This window comes from Caloenas nicobarica, chromosome 1 (genome assembly GCF_036013445.1).
Source record: "Caloenas nicobarica isolate bCalNic1 chromosome 1, bCalNic1.hap1, whole genome shotgun sequence".
Taxonomy (NCBI): Eukaryota; Metazoa; Chordata; class Aves; order Columbiformes; family Columbidae; genus Caloenas; species Caloenas nicobarica.
The window spans coordinates 59,184,487-59,206,490 of NC_088245.1; the positions used below are offsets into that span (position 1 = coordinate 59,184,487).

Here is a 22,004-nt window from a genome sequence, read left to right on the forward strand (position 1 = left end):
TGGTTTGAGGATTGCTTCTCAAAGAGGGTTATATTAAATATGTAATACCACCTGGTTCAGAAAGGCAGGGGTTCTTCCTGATTCCTCCCAGAGGCATTGGGAATGCAATTGGAATTGGAAATGGCAATTCATTTTTCCAAGGGACAAACTGTTCAGGGATAACATATACAGAAAGCTGAAGAAAACACAAAGCTTCCTCCAGTCCCCAACTGCTTACAGAGGAGGAAACCCAGCACTCTGCTTTTCTCCAGCCCTGCTTTGCTCACAGCTCTGGCCCTCAAGCCTCTGCTTGAGCTGGGTACAGCTGAGACTGCAGTGCAGGCTACATGGAGAGGGATTTGTTGAGGTTTGGACAACTTCAGCTAATTTAACTTCTCCTTACAAGTCTAGGGCTCAGATGACACTTTCAACCTGTTAAACCTCCTTTTAAGAATCCTTCCCCCAGCTCCCACTCAGCTGGACACCAGGGGATGGCATGTGGGCAACTGAAGATTCCCTGTGAATACTAGAGAGCCCTTTTGCAGCAACTGTATTTCTTGCATGTCTTTAAGTGATTTATAGGCTGCAGGGTGGGCATATGGATCTGGTCACAAGGCAGAGAGGTTAAGGAGAGGAGGTGATTCACTCTCTTGCTATTTTGAGATGGGCTGTAGTCACCTCCCCAGGCAACTGTGCTTAAAAAGCAGCGAGCCTTGACTGGCAGCACCCGTGCTCTGCCTCGTCTCAGCACCACAATGACCTTGCCTTTTTGTGCAGAGCAAATGTGGTTGCACGGGTGCACCTCTCTTCTTCCCCCCAGGCTCCCTCCCTCCCCACGCCAGCACACGCATATCTTCAAGGGAAGCTCAAGACTTTGCTCGTTTAATGTGCAATAAAAAAAAGGCAACTCTACCGTGCTCAACAAGAAATCCCACGAGCAGGAGCCCCAGGCTTGGCACCCTCCTCCCTGGCTGCCTTTTACAATTGGGCAGCGTGTGGGGTTTGCTCAGAAGGGTTTTTCTCCCCCCATGCGAAGGAACTCCTAGCTGCTGCAGGCATGAGATGACTGATGTCTCGCTTCACCTTGGTGCTCACGAGCTGAGCAAGCTGCTCCAGAAACAGCATGGTCTTGCTGGTATAACGGTGTCGATCTAAGAGCCTCCTGCTTTAGGGAGCACAGCTCTTCACCCCCAGCACAAACAGCTACCCTGAGGGAGTCTGCAGTGTTGGCCTGATGAAAGGCTCAGAGAGATTCCCCACAACATGGTACAAGGCATCAGTGGAAGTGAGAGAAGGAGGTGGGATTGCACGGGGGAAGCAGGGGAGAAAAGTATAATAATGGGAGAATTAAATTAACTGCAAAGAGTTTGCCGAAGGCACATCCTACCCTTCAGCCTGAGGCACCGCTCACAACTCAAGCCCTGTGTGCAGCCCAGGGCTTTGGTGACGCAACGGAAACTTTCGGGCTGTGGGTGGGATTCTGGATAAAATGGTGGGGAGCGGGAGGAAGGGAAGAGGAAGAGAAGAGGTCGTGAGTGGGAAGGTGTTGCATACCACAAGCACTTGTGCAAGAGAGACTAGAGCAACAGGGCGCCTCTATTGTACCATTAGTGTTCCTGCTCTGCCACCTGTGATGCTTCACATCCCAGTGCTTTCCAGTCTAACACTGGCAGGCAGAGGGCTGGAGAGCCATCCTAGGGAAGGGCCAAGGGAAGAGCCAGGCAGGAATGATTTCAGCAGCAGACTGCAGCCTCTCCTGTTCCATGGGCAAGATCTCTAACTACCTCACTGGAGAGGGGGATGGGGAGCTCCATCCACTTAGCCCACACTGTACCAAAATAAAAAAAAAAAGACCACTGAACTTGCACATTCTCTAGCAGCTTTGAAAACCCCCTTCACAAGTCTATTGTGTGACATCCCTAAACACAACGAAGATTATCTGAAATCTGAAAGCTTAAAAATAAAAACAACTCAAAGGGGAAACAGGAAGAGAGTGGAGGAAGGGGACAGAGTCCTTCCCCTGCTGGCCCCTGGTCGAAGGCAAGCAAAACAGCACACACAGCCTCTTGCTCCACAGCACACCAGTCCACAGTGTTCACAAGGCAAACATGGCATCGTCTTCCTTTTCTTGCTTCCGATGACGGCTGGCGGCAGGAGGGGAGGTGGACGTCCCTGCTGAGGAGCTGGACAAATTGGGTAGCCGGTCTGCAACTTTTGCTCGCTCTTCCAGAAACTTGTCAAACTCTGGGGTGAGAGAAGAGCAGAGGATTAGCAAGGAGGGAGGTCTGTGGAAGAGCCAAGGTGCTGCCAGGAACAGCTGGAGAAAGGGCTTGGCTGGCAAGTCTTACCTTCACTGGTGACACCTTTTGCATCTTCTGACTCTCCCTAGGGAAGGAGGAGAAGGGCACGGTTAGAAGCAAGGTAGACAAAGGCATCTCCACAGATGTGATTCATTGTCTGCATGGAGAGAGATGGGATAGTGCTGCCCCCACTTCTAGTGTACAAACAGGTTAGAGTGGCTCTGAGCCTCACTTCATTAGCTATGCCTCCCAAAAGGCTATTTATACTGGTATGTTATTCCAAACCCTGTGTCCTTGGCTCTTCCTTCCCTGCTCCCTCCGAGCAGCCTGTACCACACATTCCGCAGTGCCAGCACTTTTGTACCCTGCCTAAAATCCAGCCCCACAGACAAAATCTGGCAGGACTGCTGGCTCCTCACTTACCACATCAGTGGAGAGCCATTTTTCTATGTCTTCCATGAAATTGGCTTGGGGAACCGGCACCTAGGACAGAAGGAAAAAGAGTGATGAGGCCAAGAAAAGACAGGATATTCCAGGAAACCCACTCTGCAAACAGCCCGACCCAAAAGCTAACCCTCTCGCTCCACCATTCAGTCAGCTCAGGCCCTTCTGAATCCAGCCAGTGCCACTGCAAAGCAATCCCAGCTACCAATGCCACCGCTCACCTGCTTCCTCTGCCCCACCCACACCCAGACATGCACAGTTTCCAGGGTACACACCATTCGAAGCATCTGGGGTTTGGTGGTTGGCTTTGGGGTGTTAGGACTGGACCAAGCTTTCCATTTTGGTGAGGACTCACTAGGTGGAAGTTGGCTGCTTGTGTTAGGCAGCCAGAGAACAGGAGATGTGTTTTTCTCCACACCTCCTCCTTTCTACAAACCAGTGACAGTCTGATGTCAAAGTCTGCGATGCTGAAGATATCGGACATGCCAGGTTTGGCACCACATTAAGGGGGAATGACATCTGCCAAGAAGTGATTCCCTGGTAGGATCATGGAGCACAGCAGGATTTGACATCACACCAAACTACAGAAACAGACCTACCAAAGAGAAAGTCCTTTACAAAGTAAATTTTACTTCCAGTAGGGATGAGGCTTGCTCAGAAGGCTTCATGTCCCTCACCAATTTAAGCAGCAAAGAGACACCTTCCTAGTGGACAGAGGCAACCTTGAAGCAAACCAAGTCTGATTCAAAACCCCAGATCCTTTTTTCCAGTCACAAGCTCCTGAACAAAGCCGAGCAAGGAGCAGCCCTTGCTAGAGGCTCCACAAGCAGAAGCACGAGAGAGCATTTGTGGGAAGTTATTTATTAGTCTCCTAATATATATAGCTCCCCTGCTCTCAGGAAAACAGCAAGACCAAGAAAAAGAGCAAAGCCTTTTTACCAAGGACAGGCAGATTTCCCCAAACCAGGGAGCGTTACCAGTTACCACAGCTGGCAGATGGATCAATGGGGATGGAAGAGGATGTGTGAGATTAGGGAAGTTTAAAAGCGAACTGGCTTTGTCTACCCAGAGAGGAACTCTTTGGGGTAGAATTGCATTCAAACCAACTGGACAGCATGTGGGGAGACTTCCTAGAGCAGACATCAGTTTGGGCGGTACCCATTTCAAGAAGACAGGCTAACAAGCTTCAAACCTGGGAGTGTGTCAAAGCTTCAGTGTGCCTGAGAGGATGGAATCAAAGGAATTCCTGCTGCCAAAAGACAAAATTCAACAGCCTGAAGGCTCTAACACTTTAGCTAGAGGAGGAGGCCTTGAAGAGGGTAAAAGCCAAGATGTGTCTTCCTCCAAATGGGCCAGCTCATGCTGAGCAGGAGAGGCTGCAGGGGGAATGAATGGCAGTAGCCTTCCTCATGATGCCACCAGTTAGCGCCTCTGCCTCAGACGCCTGCCCCAAAACAGGCCAAAAAATCCTAGGATTTTTTCCTACAAACATGTTTCCTTGAGGAAGGACTGACACTCTGCCTGCTTCCTTCCCAGCTCTGGTCTCCACTACTGGCCTAGCCCATGGTTACTCCATTTCACTTTGCAGTCTCTGCTGATGTCTGCTGTGCATCCTCATGTGCTGTGCCAGTGCCACTTCTAGTTCAGCAGCCCCAGCTTCCTTCCTCCCTGCTGGCACTCCACCATCTCACCATTCCTTGCCGCATCATCCACTTAGTCAGCTGAGCTCCATCACTAGTGGCACCAGACTCCCCCTGCTCGAGAGAGAGGCCGCACTGAAAGCTGCTATCGCAGAGGGTGAGGGAGAGGGGAGGTAGTAGGTTTAGGGTGGGGGAAAGAACACACTAATACTGGTGATCTACTTCTTTGATGGCAGAGAGAAGGCAACTGGACTTGGAAACCTCCTGAAGGGGAATAAAGCATACATTTCCAGGTGGAAATTTCCCTGCAGATATAAGGAGGCCATCCTGTTACTGACAGAGTCAACTCCAGACTTTCCATAGTCCCCCACCTCTGGGGTTTAAAGAATGAGGTATAGAGCCCAGGCAGGAAATGCAGGTTGATGGAGAATGCAAGTTATAATCAGTCATGAGAAGCAGTTGATTTTTTTCCAGACAGACAGCACATTTATTGTGTTGGTGAGCAAGGAGGTTACTCTCATTCCTGCTGATGCACTAAAAGCTCTGTGGCCACTTACCGTTCCTGTGTTCTGCTGCCGGGCATCCAGGGCACCAGCGAGTCCTTTGGAGGCCTGAGGATCTTCGTACTTTACCCTGAAAGCATGAAGTTAGATAACACACAGGCTGATAAGATGCGTGAGAGTGAAGAGCAGGAACTCCTAAACATACATTCAGTGTTTCTGATTACGCAGCTTTTCATCTCTTGTCATTCTGCTCCCAAGAGCTTCTAGAAAGGTGTGCAAAACCCCTACTAAAGGTGTAGCCCACCACAAAACAGACTGATCTATGCACTGCAACACCACTGTGGGATACCACAGGACAGCCCTGGCACAAGAAAGGAGGATGACAAGGCATCATATGAGAACAACCATCCAACAGACCAAAACCACAGACTTACAGAAAGGACACTCATCTGCTCTGGGATTGACTACAGAAGAGAGATAACTAACACAGACTGATGGGAATATTACAGCTACTTTAGAAAGGATTCGAGCAACAAGCTTCTACATACTAACCTACCTTCACAGACACAAACACAACTCAAAAACATCTCTTTAACTGATACCACTCAAGAACGGATTGTGGCAGACACTCACTGGTCTATGCTACATAGGAGATGAGACTGGATGATCAGAAGAGCCTAGTGCTGCTTCAGGGTCTCCAAATGCACCATTAGAGCAAACTCCACACACAGACATGTCTCACCCATAACCTCCCTCATTACATTTCTGAGTCCCCATTAGGCTGATACCACACAGGCTAATGCCACACGTCACCATTTGATCTGTGCAGAGTGGGGAAAATAGTCCGTCCGTGCTGGGAGAATGAAGCCCTTCCCTGAAACTCTCCACAAGTCTCCTCTCCAGCTGCTCCCAGGCCCCTTTTTGCAGATCCAGCAGACCGTCAAGTGGAGCTGTTTTTGTGGAGGGCCAGGGGCTTGGGCCACCGGCGCTCAAACTTCTCGAAGAAGTGCTCATCAGTGAAGGGGCCGCTGTGAACAATGGCATCAAGGATGAAGTACAACGCTGCTATCATGCCACTGATGAGGAAGAACGGCAGGAAAGGCTTGAGGTGTTTCAAGCACTGCTTCACCGAGACACACATGAAGAATAGGGGGAGTCAGGAACAAACTCCACCAGCCCTGCCTGTGTCTCCTGCCAGCACGTCCCGTCCGGGAGCAGCAGGGCAATGGGTCTGCTGAGAGAAGAGACTGGTGAGTGAAATGTGAAGCCTGAGCCAGTGAGAGCAGAGGCCACCTGGCAAGAGTGCAAGCGCAGGCAGACGGAGGGCAGTGAGGAATAAATAGAAGATGTCTCTTTACTTGTGCAGAGATCACAAGCCTCAGGCTGTTAAGGATTGCGCCACAGCGGAGTGGATACGATTGCATCCCTGCCCAGATCTCCCTTAGCCTCCAGCACTGACTGGGCACATACCAGTGGCTCGGATTACAGCCCCAGTTTGGGTGCTGTCGGCACCACTGTTTTTTTGTCCTGGACTGCCTCTGTCCTCAGGCAGCACAACCTCCAGTAGAAGTGATGGGGAGACCCATTGGAAAAGCACATGAAGTTGTATGTAGGCCACGGACTTCTCCACCGTTTTTACCAGAAACAGTCTGAAGCAGAGGAATGAAAGGAGACATCCTTAAGAGACATTGACTTGCTACTGCCCAGCTGCAGAACAAGGTGCTCCCCTCGATGAAGATCAGGAGCACAGGTCTTTGAGGGTGGGAGGCAGCCATGTGCCTGTGGGCTCTACTTCTTGGTAACTGCTGGAGAGCAGCGGATGGCTCTGACAGGCAAAACAGAGTGAGATCAGCTGCAGTCTCACGAGCCAAAGGGATCTGGTCAGAACAGCTCTTATCAGCTCCTCCCAGAACAAGGATTCAGGAATCCTCTCTTTGCAGTAGAAATGAGACCTCTTCAGTTCAGCCAGTACTATGCAGACCCAACTCTCAGTACTTTACACCAGGAGGTCTCAAACACATTGTGGAGGAAGAAACATCAGTCCCACTTACCAACAGGGAAGCTGAGGCAAAGAGCAGTGCCCTGCCTTGCAAAGCACAACTGCCTGCATATGTCCTGCACTCCAGTTCAATACTCTGCCATCAGGCTGCATCAAAATTCAGTGATTCCCAAACTCAACATCATCCCAGTCAGGGCAAGTGAGTTCAGAGACAGACAAGAAAATTCAGCCAGTCCCACTCCACACCCTCACATCCAGACACTAAGCCTTTCCAGCACAGGTGGCACCATAGTCCACTATCCAGCAGTGAGGGACATGCGCACGTAGAGGCTGCTTCCTTCTTCCTGTGCCCAGCAGGACACTGTGAAGATGACAGCAGCAGAAAGACTGGGAACACAGAGGTCATCCTACAAACACTGTGCGTCAGAAGAGTGCTCTTCTTTCACATCCTACCATCTCCCAGGAGCTGCTGCGGGTTTGGGGTCGCAGCCGCAGTTGCCCTGAGCCCTCCCCCTCTGCAAGAAGAAGGCAGGACAGGACAGAGCAGGGCTGCTACACTCACTCTTTGCGCTGCTCAGCCAGCGAGCTGCCGCGGGTCAGGGCAAACATGTCAAACTCTTCTTCCAGCTTGCCAGAGGTGTCGAGGGAGCGTAGCGCTGCGCTTACGCTGCTCGAGCCCAGGTCTGTGGGAGGGAAAGCAGGGTGAGCAGGCAGCACAGAGCAGTAAATGGAGGGCTGGGGGCTTGGAGGGTGCTAGGTGGGAAGCTGGTATCAGAACCGGCTAAACTGCTCCAGGCCCACTCTTCTATCCTGCCCACAGTCTACACGTGTGTGCAGTGTTGTGGATGAAGTAACAGAAGCAGTTTCTTCGCCTGCTCAGCAAATATTTTTAGCTCAGTTTCAGGAAGCAGCAGCAGCATCAATTTACTGCCCTGATGCTGAAGGCTAGATGTTCTTGACTATTTACGACAACTCAGAGGGAATTGCTCCATAACGTGCGGAAGAGGATAACCTGTGCTTCTGGGCAAGCACCTCTGAGACAGATGAGTGGATTTTCATGACTCAGGCATCATCTCACAAACCCTGAATTGAAAATATCTGGTCTGAAAAAACAGTCTTGCCAATTTTCTGTAGCTGCATCCAGGCATGAATGTGCTCACAGCTAGTGAGAGCTTCAGGCAGTGCTATGTAGGCTGTTGGTATGCCTTGAAGAACCCTCAGGGACTACCAGGCTTTTTGAGTAAACAACCTGTCAAGTGCTGGATCCTGAGCCCATGGCTGCCTTTGCAGCACAACTCAGCTGCTTTTTTTCTCCCAGACCTCAGTGGTCAGCCTGACACCACACAGCAAGAGAGGTAACCGTGCTGCTGCTAGGCATTGGAGGGGGAGCAACTCTCTCCTCTGCCCTGCTGGAAGGTCCGTTCCTCAGCTACAGCCTAATGCTGAGGTCCTTCTGAAGTCATGTCCACCTCCTGCACAATGTGAGGTGTGATGCTGAGATGTTTGCTTGTGTGCCTTGGGCATATACAAGTTTCTTCATGAGTTTATTAGTTGACAGCACACCCTACTTCTCTAAGTTACTTCATGAATGTGACTAAATAATTCTGGGAGGCAACTCAAGGGCATGAAAGGATTCCCAGAGCAGCACAGGAGAAGGGCTGAGGGGAAAACTGCATGGCAACATACTCATTCCAGCCAGCTGAGAGGAAAGGTTGTTGGTGACTTCAGGCTGTCTCACTGCAGAAGTACCAGGTCCCAGGTCAATCAAGCTGTTCTCTGCCTCATTTGATGCCTTTGGAGGAAAACAAAGGAAGATGGTGGAGATTTTCTGAACCTCAGACACCCTGACCCCACAATCCTAGTTCATTAACACTGGAGAGGGAAGTCCTTCTGTACCCATTGAGAGATATCAGCTGTGAAGCCTCTCCTTGTGAGAAGGGGGACAGTGGTCAGAGAAGTGGCTGGGAATAGTGTCCCAGGTCAGAAGATGGCTTGGTAGCCTGCCAGCTCTGCTGGATATCAGTAAGTAGGGTAGGTGCTGGTTCAGAGGACAAAGGGAGGCTCATATGGGAGTTAGTCATCTCAATGTTCGGTACTGGAAAACCAGAACTAGTGCTGGTCTGCTCTTGCTCTTCAGGTGAGAGGAAGGCTCCCACTGGCAGGGAGGAAGAGGTGAGCAGTGGGAACTGGAGTGTCCTGCACACCAGCATGGCCTGGTGCAGCTGGGCTGGGAGAGAAAAGCCTGCGGCTTGTAAGTGAGGCAGATTGAACCTCTCTCCAATTCAGCAGAACACTGCTGGACCTGTAGGATGCAAACCGAGCTGCACAGGGGGATGGTTGCTCTGAGTTACCTTAACAGGCTGTCCTGTCCGAAGACGCTCGAACCTGCAAGAAAGACAACAGGATGCATTTCAGTAGCTCATGCTTATTCACTGACAGTCCATGAGATCTCTTATAAGGCTGGGTACAGCCTGCACTTTCCTACATACTAGGAAAGGGGGAATATGGTTCAGGAACCAAATCCTCTTCAATACCAAAGACACAACAACAAGGCCCACAGAGTTGATATCTCCTGAGAGGTGGTGTAAGGAAGCTTGTTGTGATCTCCAGAGCTACTTTTAACCAATATGGTTCAAACTCAGCTCTCCATACAGACACAGGGACTAAATTCTCCAGACTTCATCCTAGCTTAAGAGATGGGTTTGAATAGCAGAAAAAAGAAAGGGGTGCTGATCCCACCTAGGCAAGTCCTTTCTGTCCCCATCTGCCTCAGAGCTAGAAAACCCGTTCTTCCCATGCAGTTCCCTCCTTCCAGGTTATGTCACAAGGACATCTTTATATTTCCATCAGTAACTTACCCAGCAGTTTTGAACAGACAGGAATAATCGGCAAAACCAGAATTGGCTTAGTTCTTCAAGATGGATGACACAAACTCATACATCTTGAGTGTTATACTCATGGGCAGATCAAAAGCGTGGGATAGAAGGCCTTCGAGGGGCAGTAAACTCTTGTGGAAGAGCAGGGCAGAGAAGGGAGGAGAAAGGTACCTTTCATAGCGCAGAAAGACGTTGTTCAGGTTGTCATTGATGAGGAGCAGCTCTTCAGTGAGTTGCTCATGGAGGACACGTGGAATCAGCTCCAGCACACGCTGCTGCATGGCTCTGCATGTCCGATTCAGCTCCTGCTCACAGCAGGGGGAAGTTACTGCAAAGGTCAGGCTAAGGCTGAGCACCCACAGATTTGGAAATCTGACTGGGACAGACAGACCCTAGAGGCTACTGGGGTCTATTAGGAAGGGTTGATGGGCAGGAGATAAACTGAGACGTAAACTGAGTCTGAGCTTTACAGACAAGACTTGTATGCCTCTTGTGTAATGCACTACTCAGGAAGAAAAACCCTCAGGGACTACAAGTCCCCATGTGAGATGATTCCAGCCTCAGTAGTGCAGTTGAAACTTCACCCTTCCCGTGCCTCCCTTATCCCATCTCTCCCCGATAAGCCCTGCACTGAACTGTCCAATTGTTCCCCACGCCTGGCTAGTGTCATGCCTCAGTCTATCAAGTCATTTTTAAATCGAGCTGCGTGTGCCAGCCCTCCACCTCGCCAGTGCTCCTTACTTGCAGCAGCTCCAGGTCAGAAGGCTCGGCCTGGGACGGCACCAGCTCTGTCAACATCTCTGACATGACCTTCACGTTCCCATTCACCACTTCCAGCTCACTGTGCAGCTTCCCGATCTGCAAAAGGGAGGGGAAGTGACAGCTCTGCTGGGGAAGACTGAGGTAGCTCTGGATGGCAGTGCACTCCATGTGTTATGATCTGTTCTGATTCAGATCTCTCCACAGCTAGCAGCTCCTGTGTGACAGTCATTCGAATAATTTCATTTCCAAAGCGGTGTAAAAGGGGGAAATGAACTCCCATTCAAAAGGTGAGCCTCTGCTAAGTGCAGAGTTGAAGCTTTACCCCTCTGGTTTCACAAGCTGCTATTGAGCCTCTTGAGAACATTTTATACCCTCTATTCTGCAAGGGGATGCAGCCTACCAACAGCTGGAAGTTTGGTGCTGAACATGGTGTCATATGAAGTCAGAGTGAGGAAGGAGAAAAGAGGATGGGGAAGCAAGTGAGAAAGTCTTTGGTAACCACATAGCCAGACAGGGTTGATTCAAAATCAGCAGTGAGGCAAGATAAACAGATGATAGGGAGGCATGTACTGAGCAAGCTTTTGCTGTACTGCACTACAAAGACCTCACTCGAAATCTCTGCTCCTCTGTTCCCCAGTTCCCTATAGCCAGGTCTTCCTTCTACCTGCAAGCAGCCCTGTCTGAGGAAAACATAACCTCTCCATGTTTGTGGTATCTCAGCTCATCACTGTGACCACAGTGGAGCTCTGGGGAGCTCTCGAGGGACTGTGCTTTAGAGGAATGGCTCCGTGAGGACAGAGGCTGGGGAAGGACCAGGTCCCAGTGTTTGTGAAACAACCTCAGCAGCAGCATGGGGCTCATGTCCAACTCACCTGCTCTGGTGTGGGTGTGATGGGCGCGTCGCTGGATGTGCCTCTCCCGGTGGGCAGGGTGACAGGGTGGAGGATGGACTCTATCTGCTGAGGGGAGTTGACTGCAGGTGAGTTCTGTCCGGATTTGGAGTTGGAGCTATACACAGTCTACAGAGAGAGGTGGGAAAAGTGACAGAGAGAAGGAGATGTTAGACACTCGCAGCTGACAGGGCAGTGGAGAGAAATGTTGATGGCAACTCCCCATCTGTTTTCAAGAGCTCTTCCAGCAAAGAAGCTGTCTTGGAGCTTCTCATTCCCCACAAGCCCTCTAAATGCAAACTAGAGTTCCTGAAGTTCCCTCATAGCTCCAGAACAGCAGCTACCTAACACCCTTCTCTTCAGGCATGCTCCCATACCCTCTGTGGTGTGTGGATGGGTGACAGCATGTCCAGATCAGTCATGGGGAACTCCAGGCCCTTCCGTCTAAGGTCTTCATAGACAGCAACAACACCAGTCAAGTCCGGTGAGCTGCGGAAGGCATCTGCCCAGGACTGGGGAGAAGGAGACAGTACAGCTCATCATCATTTAGTCTTCTGTACACTTAAAGACAAACGCTGTCTGAACTGGCACAGATGCTCATGCTTCTTGGCTCACCTGGATGAGGGTCAGCACCTTGTCATGCACTATGGCAGGTGGATTGTTCTTCGGCAGGATTGTTCTCACCAGGACACCTTCTACAAAGTCCTGGCTGGACACAAGGACATGGAAGCGATGGCCGCAGTTTTTCACGCATGTCTCCAGGACCTTCAAAGACAACAAGGCATTAGCTATAGCCTTCTCTGCCTATGTGTGTTCCCCTTGTTGGCTTTAGGTACCCATGTCTTTTCAGCCAGGGACTCAGCTTTACAGCAGGATATCACAGAGCTGGGAAAGAGCCCTGACCACTCACCGTCAAAGCCAGCATAACTTCATGGAAGTTCTTATTCCCTACAATTCTCTTCTTAATGGCTCGGAAAGCGTCTTTGGGCCTGCAAGAGAAATCAGATGAAGAACGATCATCAGAAGGCTGAGACCTACCTACAGAGAGGTAAAGCACAACAGCCACTGGCTCTAGATCCTCATGCTCAGCAGGTGGTCACGATGTTCCCCACCATGTTTTCAGGGGGGCTTGAAGAAATGACTGGTAAAGCAGCTTCTGCCTGTGGTTCTGCAAAAGGAGATGGGTCCTGCTTTTAAATGCTGTTACTGAAGTTGGAGGCCCCTGTGCTGATGTCTGCAACAACTCGAGGTGTACAGGGCACAACGGAGAGCAGAGTAAAAGCAATGCTAGAAATGCATTTGCAAAATGTTAAAGAAAACAACACAAAAATGTCAGCTGGGGTAGAGCAAAATCCCATGGCAGAAAGACTGTAGAGGAGGAGATCACAAGAAAGCTTGGCGTGGGTTAGAAACGTGAAGGAGAGAGCAAGCCGCAACCATCCCTGTGTTACTGAAAGAGAGACTGTTAAACAATATTCCCCTGGAGGAAAGTGGGCTAAAAAGCAGCACGGAGACACAGTGGCAAAATCTTGTCTATGTTGCAGGTGGCCAAGACAGCAGCAGCATAGCAGGGTCTCCTTAACCATTCTCAGAGGGGAGAAGCACTGCGGTCTCAGCCCAATGTGGTCCTGTGAGAGGGCACAAGTGAACTAACACGCTCTGGCAGCACACACGAAGAGAGGCTGGGCTGGAAGAGCAGCAGAGCTGGAGGAGAAGAGTGGGGTAGAGACACGGAGGCAACGAGGAGGGCAGGAGTGCATTGGCCCACGGGGCAGCATGGCTGCCATGGATGGACATTAGAAGGCAATGGGAAAGCCCACCACGCCAGGAGGGTACGGCTGCGTTATCAGGTGGGCAGAACTGAAACACCAAGTGGCCACAGCTTGAGACTGAGAACTGTGGGCAGAGACAGGCGTATTTGCACTGTGGGGATAGCATGGAAAAGAAGTAGTGACAGATCTGTGAGTAGAGATGCTTGACTCTGTTTTCATACAACTGTTAAGCTGAAGGCTGAGCTTGCTAATCCTGTCAGCATCACTGTGGGGTAGGACAGCAGGAGGGAAACCTACATTTTTTATTCCATGTAGCACCTTCTTTTTTACATGCTGCTCTTGGCACCTCCACTGTGAGAAGGAGCAGTCCCCCTTGAATTCACTGGCAAATTCCCAGGTCCAGAGTTAACGAGTCTGGCAGATTTCTGAACATCTCCCTGCAGGGAGAGGGAGACAAGGGCTCCCCCATCCACTCTGCGCATGTCTGAGTGACCATACACGAAAATACCTGAGAAGTGAACCCCAGTAGGACTTGCACAGTCAGAGGACCAAATAGCAGCCTGAGATTTTCCTCTCTGCTTAGTCACCAGCCAGCAGATTTTTATATTCCCAGAGGAGAGAAAGAGAAGGGTATTGAAGGAGGAATAAACCAAAGTGGAAGAATTGCAACTATGCCTTTGGGAGATGGGAGGCAGACTGACTTGAATCGAGGTTTCTCTGGGGACCATAAAGCCTGTTTAAATGGCTCCCAGCACTCAAGAAGATTACAGGGAAGCATCTAACAGATGCTCTGACAAGCAGAGTCTCGTCTAAGGGACTGTTGGGAAGCCTGGCTAATTACCTCCACCAGTGCATGCTACCACTGCAGTGTAGGGATGTAGCGTTACAGGCTATGCTGGGACCTGCTGCTGGATGTGCACCCTTGCCAGCTTCCTTACCCTTCTTCAGTCTCGTTAATGATGTCGCAGATCTCCATGTTGAGAGCCCAGTCCTCACTCCGCAGGGACCCATCAGTAGCTCTCTCTGGAAAACAGAAGCCAAGACAGAGTGAGGATAAAAGCAGTGCTGGCACACTCATGGGTTGCTGTTCAGCTGTCACAACACCCCAGACCCCAGCCACCTTCTCCCTGGCTTCCACCACAACACGCAAGGAGGTGACTCTGGCTGCAAGGTCCAGGCCACAAGTGCTCCCCGCTAGATGTCACCACCCCAAAGCCCATGGCTGGCTGGCGCTGGGATGGGTGGTTGCTCAACTTTGCCCACACCACCCAAGCTACCAACACACAAACAACACACTGCGTGATTTCTGGTGTCCTGCACATGAAGGGAGGTGGCTCAGCATGACTTGAGCTCCACAGTTGGAGAAAAGGGGGCTTATTTGCTTTGTTGCTGCAGGGCCAGAAAACGTGAGTTTGGTCTGCTCACACTGACACAGATCTGAGGCAAATGGCACCACGCCTGGTTTGCACCAAATTAAGGAGACAAAAGAATCTACACCCTTCTTTTTACACAGGCCCTACAAAAACAAACAAGCAAACATAAACAGCCAAAGCAGAGCTCTCTCTTGTTTGACATTTACGACTTTCCCCAGAACTTCTGGCCTCTGGGAAGAATGGACAAAAGTGGACCGAAGGCTGAAGTGGAAGCAATATTGTTTCAGCTTTGATCGTGTCCCCTTTAATTAGGAATTCCTCAGTCAGCCTTGATGTTATTCAAGGCAGAGATTTGGGAAATGAGCAGCTATTACTGAGAGCACCAGTGTCTCCACCCTATAATCAGCCATGTCTCAGTCCTGGCCGCTCCCGCTGGCTGATGCCTTCAGGGACAGCCCCAGTGGCTGCGGGGAAGAGAACCGCCAGTGGGGCATGCAGGACCCAGGCACTCTCCAGACCACGGGGAAACACAGAGACGCATCAAACAGAGGACAAGAACCATCCTTCCCAGCTCTCCCATCCTATAAATCGCTTGACTTAGCACTGGAGCAAGGAATTAAAACTAGCCAGACTGGTTTAGCACCTGCCAGGTGCTCTTCAGGAGAGCTCAGACCCAACAAGGTCTTTTTTGAAACTGCTGTCCCTGTGAAATCTGAAGCTGGTCATTGCTGCTGTGGGTCCTCTACCCTTTTGGAGGAGGCCTCCCTCTGCAGAGCTGCCTTTTCCTGATTTTGACCCAGCAGGTAATGATCCCTCTTTGGGAATGAAATGAAATGCCCATTCACAGAGCTGTAGTGGGATGGGGCCATAACATAGGAAAAATAAGATTTTTTTTAACCTCCTGCCTGGGTAAGCACATCCATCATGTTTTGAGATGTCCCATTTTTAAGGGTCAGGTAGAGAGTTATTCACAGCACTCTGCAATGCAGCCTCTTTGTGTCCCTCCATAGCTCACACACCACGGCATGAAGCTACTTATCCAAATCTTATCACAATCCAGCCACCACCTTTTCTTTTGACTGCAGAATGCACTGATTACACTGTGATTACGTTGAGTACATTGTGGCCACAGCCAGATGAAAGAAGGCAAACAAGGGAAGGAGAATGGCAGAACGTTCTTGATGCTCTTCCACCTTTCTGAAAGTCTGGCTGCTGCTGTAATATCCTGAAGGCTCCCTGATGCAGGTGAACTTTTTTCACTTCAAATATTAATTTTGTAGAAGAATCCTGGTGTCTTGCAGATCTAAGGTCCCCCAGTAAGGCACAGGAGGTGGCATCATGTTGGGTGATGTATTGGAGAACATCTCCAGGGCAGTGGGGTGCAGAGGAGCATGTCTGGTGCACCAGAGCATATACCAATGAATGGGTAAAACTGTGGTAATACACAGGGGGAAAACGTTTTCTGTCAGGGCTCCTTTGAGATCAAGGCTTGGTACAGAAGCAGAGCTCCAGGTTTCCTCCAGCTCCGGGACACCACAGGACCAGCCTTGCCGGCAGGCAGATTGAAGTTCAGGTTGGTCTGATGGATTTGGCACAGGTGGTCACCAAACCACCCTTTACTTGTGTTCTCCACCAGCATGCTGAGGAGCACCTCCTGCTCATGACACACCTCGTCTGGAACCCCAGCCCAGCCAGAAGTGTCTCTGTATTGTTTGCTGCCTCTGGCAACGAAGCACACAAATCAATCACACAGGAGTTGCTCTACTGAAGGGAAGTCCACATCCACCCTTCTCACCCCTGAAGAAATACACCATGCACGGAAGGAAAAAAAACCCCACAACTTGGGAACTGGGCTCAGGCTGCCAGGAAGCTCTGACCTACAGAAGAAGCCAATGATGAAATGAAAACTGCCTTTAACCATCACATCTTTGCTGTTCAAAAGTCTCCCCAACCCTCCTCATCCTCATTTTCACTGTCTGCAAACATAAACTGAGTCTGCAAACACCCTTTCCTCGCTTCCCTATGCTTGGTGGCACACTGTGACCTGCTCCCTACCCGCCCTTTTCCTCCAAACACACCGGTCCTGCCATGGTGGGGCAGCAGGTTTGCTTTCCGTAAAGGAATGCAAACAAACCGCATGTGCTCCTTCACCTGGCTGGCCACTTATGGGAAAACAGGGCTTCCTCAGAAGTGACATATGCCACCTCGCTGTTATCCTGTTCACACGTGGGCCAACAAAAAGCTGCAGGAAAGCAGCAAACTTGCCATAAATGCAACATAGGCTTAAAAAATGCAAAGCTGGAAGGGCAGTATTAGGGCATATGGAAAACAGGAACGTGACCATGAGGCATTTCCAAGGACAAAGTGCTTGAATTTACCCAGTATGGGTTAAGGCCTGGCCTAACTGGCCTTGGGAGAGCTGGCACTAATGCCCTTTTAATCCTCCTTGCTTCCAAGCCCTAAGGGACTGCCCAAGCCTAGAAGGATATGTCAGAGTTTTATCTGAAATCCTGAACTTTACCCTTTTACTAAAGCCTGCAGAAGGGAAGAAAATGAAGTCTATTCATTAGTCACATGACAGATCAGGGTGGCTGGCCCCATTTTAGAAGTCATAATTAGCACATGAGCTGTCTGCCCCGCACGAAATCTGAGCCTGGGATGGCTGGGGACAGCAATAAGTCCCTAAAAACAGCGAGCAGAGGAGGCAGGGCCGTGCCGCCCGCCCAGCGCTCTGCCTGATGGGGCTCATCAGGCAGCGTCTGCTTCTGTGTGCTAATGAGCCGAGCTGGCTAATGAGCCGAGCTTGACCTGGCCCAGAGAATTTCCCAGGGCAGAGGTTAACAGCGAGTGTATGGATGCTGTACGAATGCTGTATGAACGCTGTATGAATGCTGCCTCCCTCCAAGACCGAAACCAACCGGCTGCTGAAGGTACAGGAGGCCCTTCAGGGAGCCGCTTCAAAGCCACAAAGTTTTGGCAGCCAGTCCGGCTTCCCGGGTGTGTCAGCGCTGGGGTTTGCCTGATTCCAGTCTGCTGCCTCACAAATTGCACGGGTTGACCCAGAACCGCTGAGGACTGTGGTACGGGTTGAACCAGAGCATTGACTCTTTGCCTGCCTGGCATTTGGTGTGTGCCTGAGCCTGATGACTAGGTTATAAAAGTTATCTGGAATCCTCAGATAAGAAAGAACTCTGAGCTCGGCGCAACTGACAAAACGGAACTGTACGTTACTTCGTGCCATGAGAAAATGTCACAGCTTTGCTTCTTTTCAAGTTTGCCGTCGCTGCCCTTGGGGCTGGGAAGAGCCCACCGTGGGGCTGGCAATCCCACCCAGCTGTCCCTGCAGCAGCACACCGGCAGGACCGTCAGTAGCGCGGGGAAGTACAGGAGCCGGGGACGGAAGATACTGTGCAGGCTCCTGTCCCCTTTGCTCCCCGTCACAGATCTGAAGCTCTCATAACCAGCCTGGCGCCACTCGGAAACGCTTCGCCTGTGACAAGCTCTGCCGCAGCTCGCCAGAGACTCTGTGCCCCTCCTCCAAGTCAGGCCCTTAACCAACATTGCCCACAGTCTTGCTGGCTTTAAATTCCTCAGCAAAGCCATCGAGCACCTTCTCACCCATTGCAACAGGTGGTTTCGCTGCATAAGGCAGCGTAGGGTCAGCAGAAAGCAAAATTAACAGTCCTTTCTCCCAACTTCTCTTCAATCAATGAACCCCCTAGCCCAAACCAGCGTCCCGTACAAAGTCTCCGTGCAGAGCCTCATGCTTTTGCTTCCCTTGAGGAAACTTCAGCACCAGCTCAGTCCAGGCTCCCCCATCCAGCTGTATGGCTCCTCCAAAGATGGAGGGGACAACGCGCTTTCTAGAGAGAAAACAGATGCGTCTCCAAACCTAATTGAAGGATGGTGATGGACACTGACTTGTGCTGACATAGTGCTGCCGGTATTTGTGTCTCTGACTTCTTTCCTGTGAATCAGCTCAAAGTCTTAGGGATCAAACGACTCTCCAATCATGGCCTTTGCCCCATCTCCTCCAGACAGAGCAGGCATGGAAGGCAAGGCAAGGCCTTTTTGAGAAGCACTACCTTGCAGGGACCCATCTGGCTCCGAGAGGAGAGTGCTACTGGCAACAGCTGCCAACATCTGCCCACCAGCTCCCACGGTCCCAGCCCACAAAGGAGTTTTAGGGACACCTGCAAGGTGAGATCCAAATGGCTGTGGGGATTTTTTCTGGCGTATTGTGCTGTATCTGCCCCTCTTCCTCACCCGTGAGCCTCTCTTACTTGCTCCCTCTTTACAGTCTCAACTTTTCCTGCTTCTCATGCTTAATCCAACCCCCAATCCCCAAAAATCCTCTTCCTCTCTGTGCCACACCGTTACTTCTCTCCCTTGCCTGTGCTGAAATAACTGAAATAACCTGTCTCTGTCCCTTTTCGTATTGCTATAATTACTAGTTATTCCGGACTTCCAGGGTCAGGAGAGAGCATTTGTGGTTTCCTCTCTGTTCTCTCACTCAGAGCACCTCCTTGAATTTAGATTTTCCATTTCGAAGCTTCTCTTAGCTCCTAGATGGAGGTACAGTATGTTTCCTTTTTGAGAGGGGAATCCAAACTACGATGCTCCAGCACTCTTTGGAATTTTTCCCACTGAAGTACTGTGTTTAAAAAAAAAAATCCACACAATAACAACAAAAACCCCCAACCAACCAAAAAACAAAGTCCCCCCTCAAACAAGTCTGTATTCATCTTACTTAGGAAGCGACATCACTGTCCAAAAACAGGACAGAGGCAACTTTTGTGACTAAATCTCGACTGAGAGTAAGAAGCTAGAAAATCTACGTCTCTGCAACTGACTTGTTCTGTGACAGATCACTGAGATTATCTGAGCATTTGTTTCCTTGTCAGCAAAATAAATGGGACTTACTAGATTAACATTAATGAAGGAATTTGAGATTGTCGCTGCAGTGTCCCACAGAGGATTTTTTTTTTAATTTCGTAGGCTTCACCTGAAGCTATTTTAGACTCTATAAGCTTTATCAGGCCTATGTGACTTTGCCCAAGTGATTTACAAGGACACAGTATTAGCTTTCTGCAGACAGCCCAAAGCAGGAGTGCTGTGCAGGTTTGGTGATCAGGCTCACAGGTTCAACGTGAGCTGCCATGGACCTACCAAACAAGTCTGCGTAAGTCATGTTCACGTCTGAGATTAAACAGGGAGGATAGCATTTCTCCATGTCCCCGGGATGTTGATAGGCAATGTTCAAAAGGAGAAAATTTTCATATTTTCAGCCACCAGCTGTTTCAAGTCCTCCACACTGAGCTTCTTTCTCACATGCTGCAATTCCTCCACCCTTTTGGACTCACATAACCCCAATCAACTCCAGTTATTAAGATCTCTCTACTGTCACACCTCTGGTACTAAGGACTCTAAACTCCTGTTTGATAACACTCTTGAAATACTGAAATACTTTTTTCCTATTCTTTGCTGTTGGGTTTGTTGCTTAAAAATCCCTCCTTTAACCAAAGCAAAGCCCAGAGCGAACCCACTTACAGTCTGGCTACTGTACTGATGAGAAGATCCGGAGGGCAAGAAGCCGTCTGTGACATCTAAAGATAACAACTAAAGATAACATCTAAGGATTGCCTCTACCCAAACATAAAACCATATCTGATGCACTCACTGAGGGAATCAAAGAGCATTCATTGTGGAAAGGGCTGGAAATGGCTTCTCCTGGGAAGTGTAATGAAACATGTGACATTAATCTGGGAAGACATCAAAGATCATCTGGAGGTTCTTGTTACAGAAAACCTTCCCTGGTGATCCTTACCCCACCTTGCTGTTGTGTGTCTCACCTATCTTACCCAATACACACTGCAGTGCCCCCTGTCCACATCATTCAGACACTGCTTTGGGCAGCCTCTAAAACAAGCATCACTTATAAAAGCATTTACCTAAAGCAGCTGCTTGGTCTGTTCCCACCCCAGCCACAGCAGCCTGTTTGCCCACAGAAACAACTACTACACAACCTACACCGATAGCTACTGGATCAGATGGGACCAGATGTTCACAGCGAAGAACAAAGGTCTGCATGAGTGACAAAAAGCAAGACTGAGCAAGCGTGTAAACTTACAAATGGATGTTGCACAAGCTGGAGAGTTTAAACAGGCAACAGCAACCTTCAAGGACAACCTGAAGGCATGCGGGCAAGATGGGAAGAAAGGAATCGTTATTCTAAGTATTTTAAGAACTGCATGTCTGCTTTGAGACCGGCACAGCTGTGGATGGTCTTGTTCTTTCTAACTAGAGCATCTCTTCGCTCCACTTTCTCAGACTATGTCCTTCTCCTGTGTTCACCTAGTTGACTTGAGCACAGGAGCTAAAAGAGACTGTGTGTCTGCGGGCCTGCAAGGTCACACATTTCACTGCCGGGGCTGGTACTCAGCCCCGCGACAAGGCCCATGCCGCAGGGGAGCTGCTCTCCCCAGAGCCGGGGCATGGCCCTCCCAGGCCCCGCTTGTCCCAGACCTCTGTGCTGGGCAGTGCAGGCTGGGCAGCCATGCCCGGGGTGCCCAGGGTGCTCGTCCTTCAGGTGGGAAGCTCTGATGGGATGAGGTGCGCCATGGTGCCCCAGGGCCAGGCCACCCCGCAGCCCCTGTCCCCCCGCAGCCCCCAGCGCAGTGATGCCCTCAGCTCACAGAGCAGGTGGCCCCTTCCCGCCCAGAATGTGATAGGCCGCTGCAGCTGGAGCCCAGCCAATCAGCAACCTCTGCTGCGCCCCCCACCCCCGGTAGGACCCCGCCCCTCTCGCGAAGCCCCCAAAAAGGTGCGGGCGGGAATGGCCCCGAGCCAATCACGGACCTCGCCTCTACCGGGGGGGCGTGGCTCGGACCACTGGTCCGCGGTCCCTTTAAATAAGGAAACCTCGCCTCGCCACCTCAAGACCCCCTCGCTCCCCGATTGGCTGGCGGGGCCGCCGGCGGAGCCGCCTCGGGCTGCGCGCCCACTATTGGTCGCCAATGCCCGTCAGTCAGAGCGGATCTCTCCTCTAATTGGTCGACGGCCTCTCTGTCCCACCGCGAAGGCGGGGGCCGACGCTTCCCGGAGGAAGGGGTCCGGCGGGCGGGCGAGCGCCCCCGGGGGCGCGGGTTGGGGGAGAGGACGGGCGAGCGGGCGGGCGGGGAGGGCGGCGGGGGCGCGCGGCCGCGGGGCTCACCGATGCGCTGCCCCACGGGGGAGCTGAAGGGGTTCCCCAGCAGAAAGTCCATCGCCGCCGCGCCGCGATCAGCTGACGCCGCCGCTCACGTGACCCGCAGCGCCAGGCCGGGGCGGGTCCCCGCCCGGGCCCCGCTGTGACGCCAGCGGCCGCCGCCCGGGCCCGCCCGGCCCCGCCGCGGGGCTGAGGCGCGGAGCGAGGCGGGGCCCGGCCGGCCCCACGCCGCCGCTGTCCGCTCCGTGCGCGGCGGCTG

At 51.2% G+C, this 22,004-nt stretch overlaps 1 protein-coding gene across 2 annotated transcripts; it reads right to left on the reverse strand.

The window, feature by feature from the left end:
- Nucleotides 1-840: 840 nt before the first annotated feature.
- On the reverse strand, nt 841-21,857 carry TOM1 (target of myb1 membrane trafficking protein). 2 transcript variants are annotated; one of them, XM_065633406.1, is made up of 16 exons: nt 21,752-21,857; nt 14,104-14,188; nt 12,304-12,382; nt 12,009-12,158; nt 11,771-11,905; nt 11,376-11,522; nt 10,483-10,599; nt 9,913-10,046; nt 9,217-9,250; nt 8,552-8,657; nt 7,428-7,548; nt 4,921-4,996; nt 4,415-4,477; nt 2,703-2,762; nt 2,328-2,364; nt 841-2,223 (listed from the first exon to the last, which is right to left on the reverse strand). In XM_065633406.1, exons 1-16 carry the CDS (start codon nt 21,801-21,803, stop codon nt 2,075-2,077), a joined length of 1,545 nt encoding a protein of 514 aa, XP_065489478.1. In that variant the 5' UTR covers nt 21,804-21,857; the 3' UTR covers nt 841-2,074. The 2 variants fall into 2 exon arrangements, with proteins under 2 accessions (XP_065489478.1, XP_065489487.1); XM_065633415.1 differs by lacking the exon at nt 4,415-4,477.
- Between the last annotated feature and the right edge of the window lie 147 nt (nt 21,858-22,004).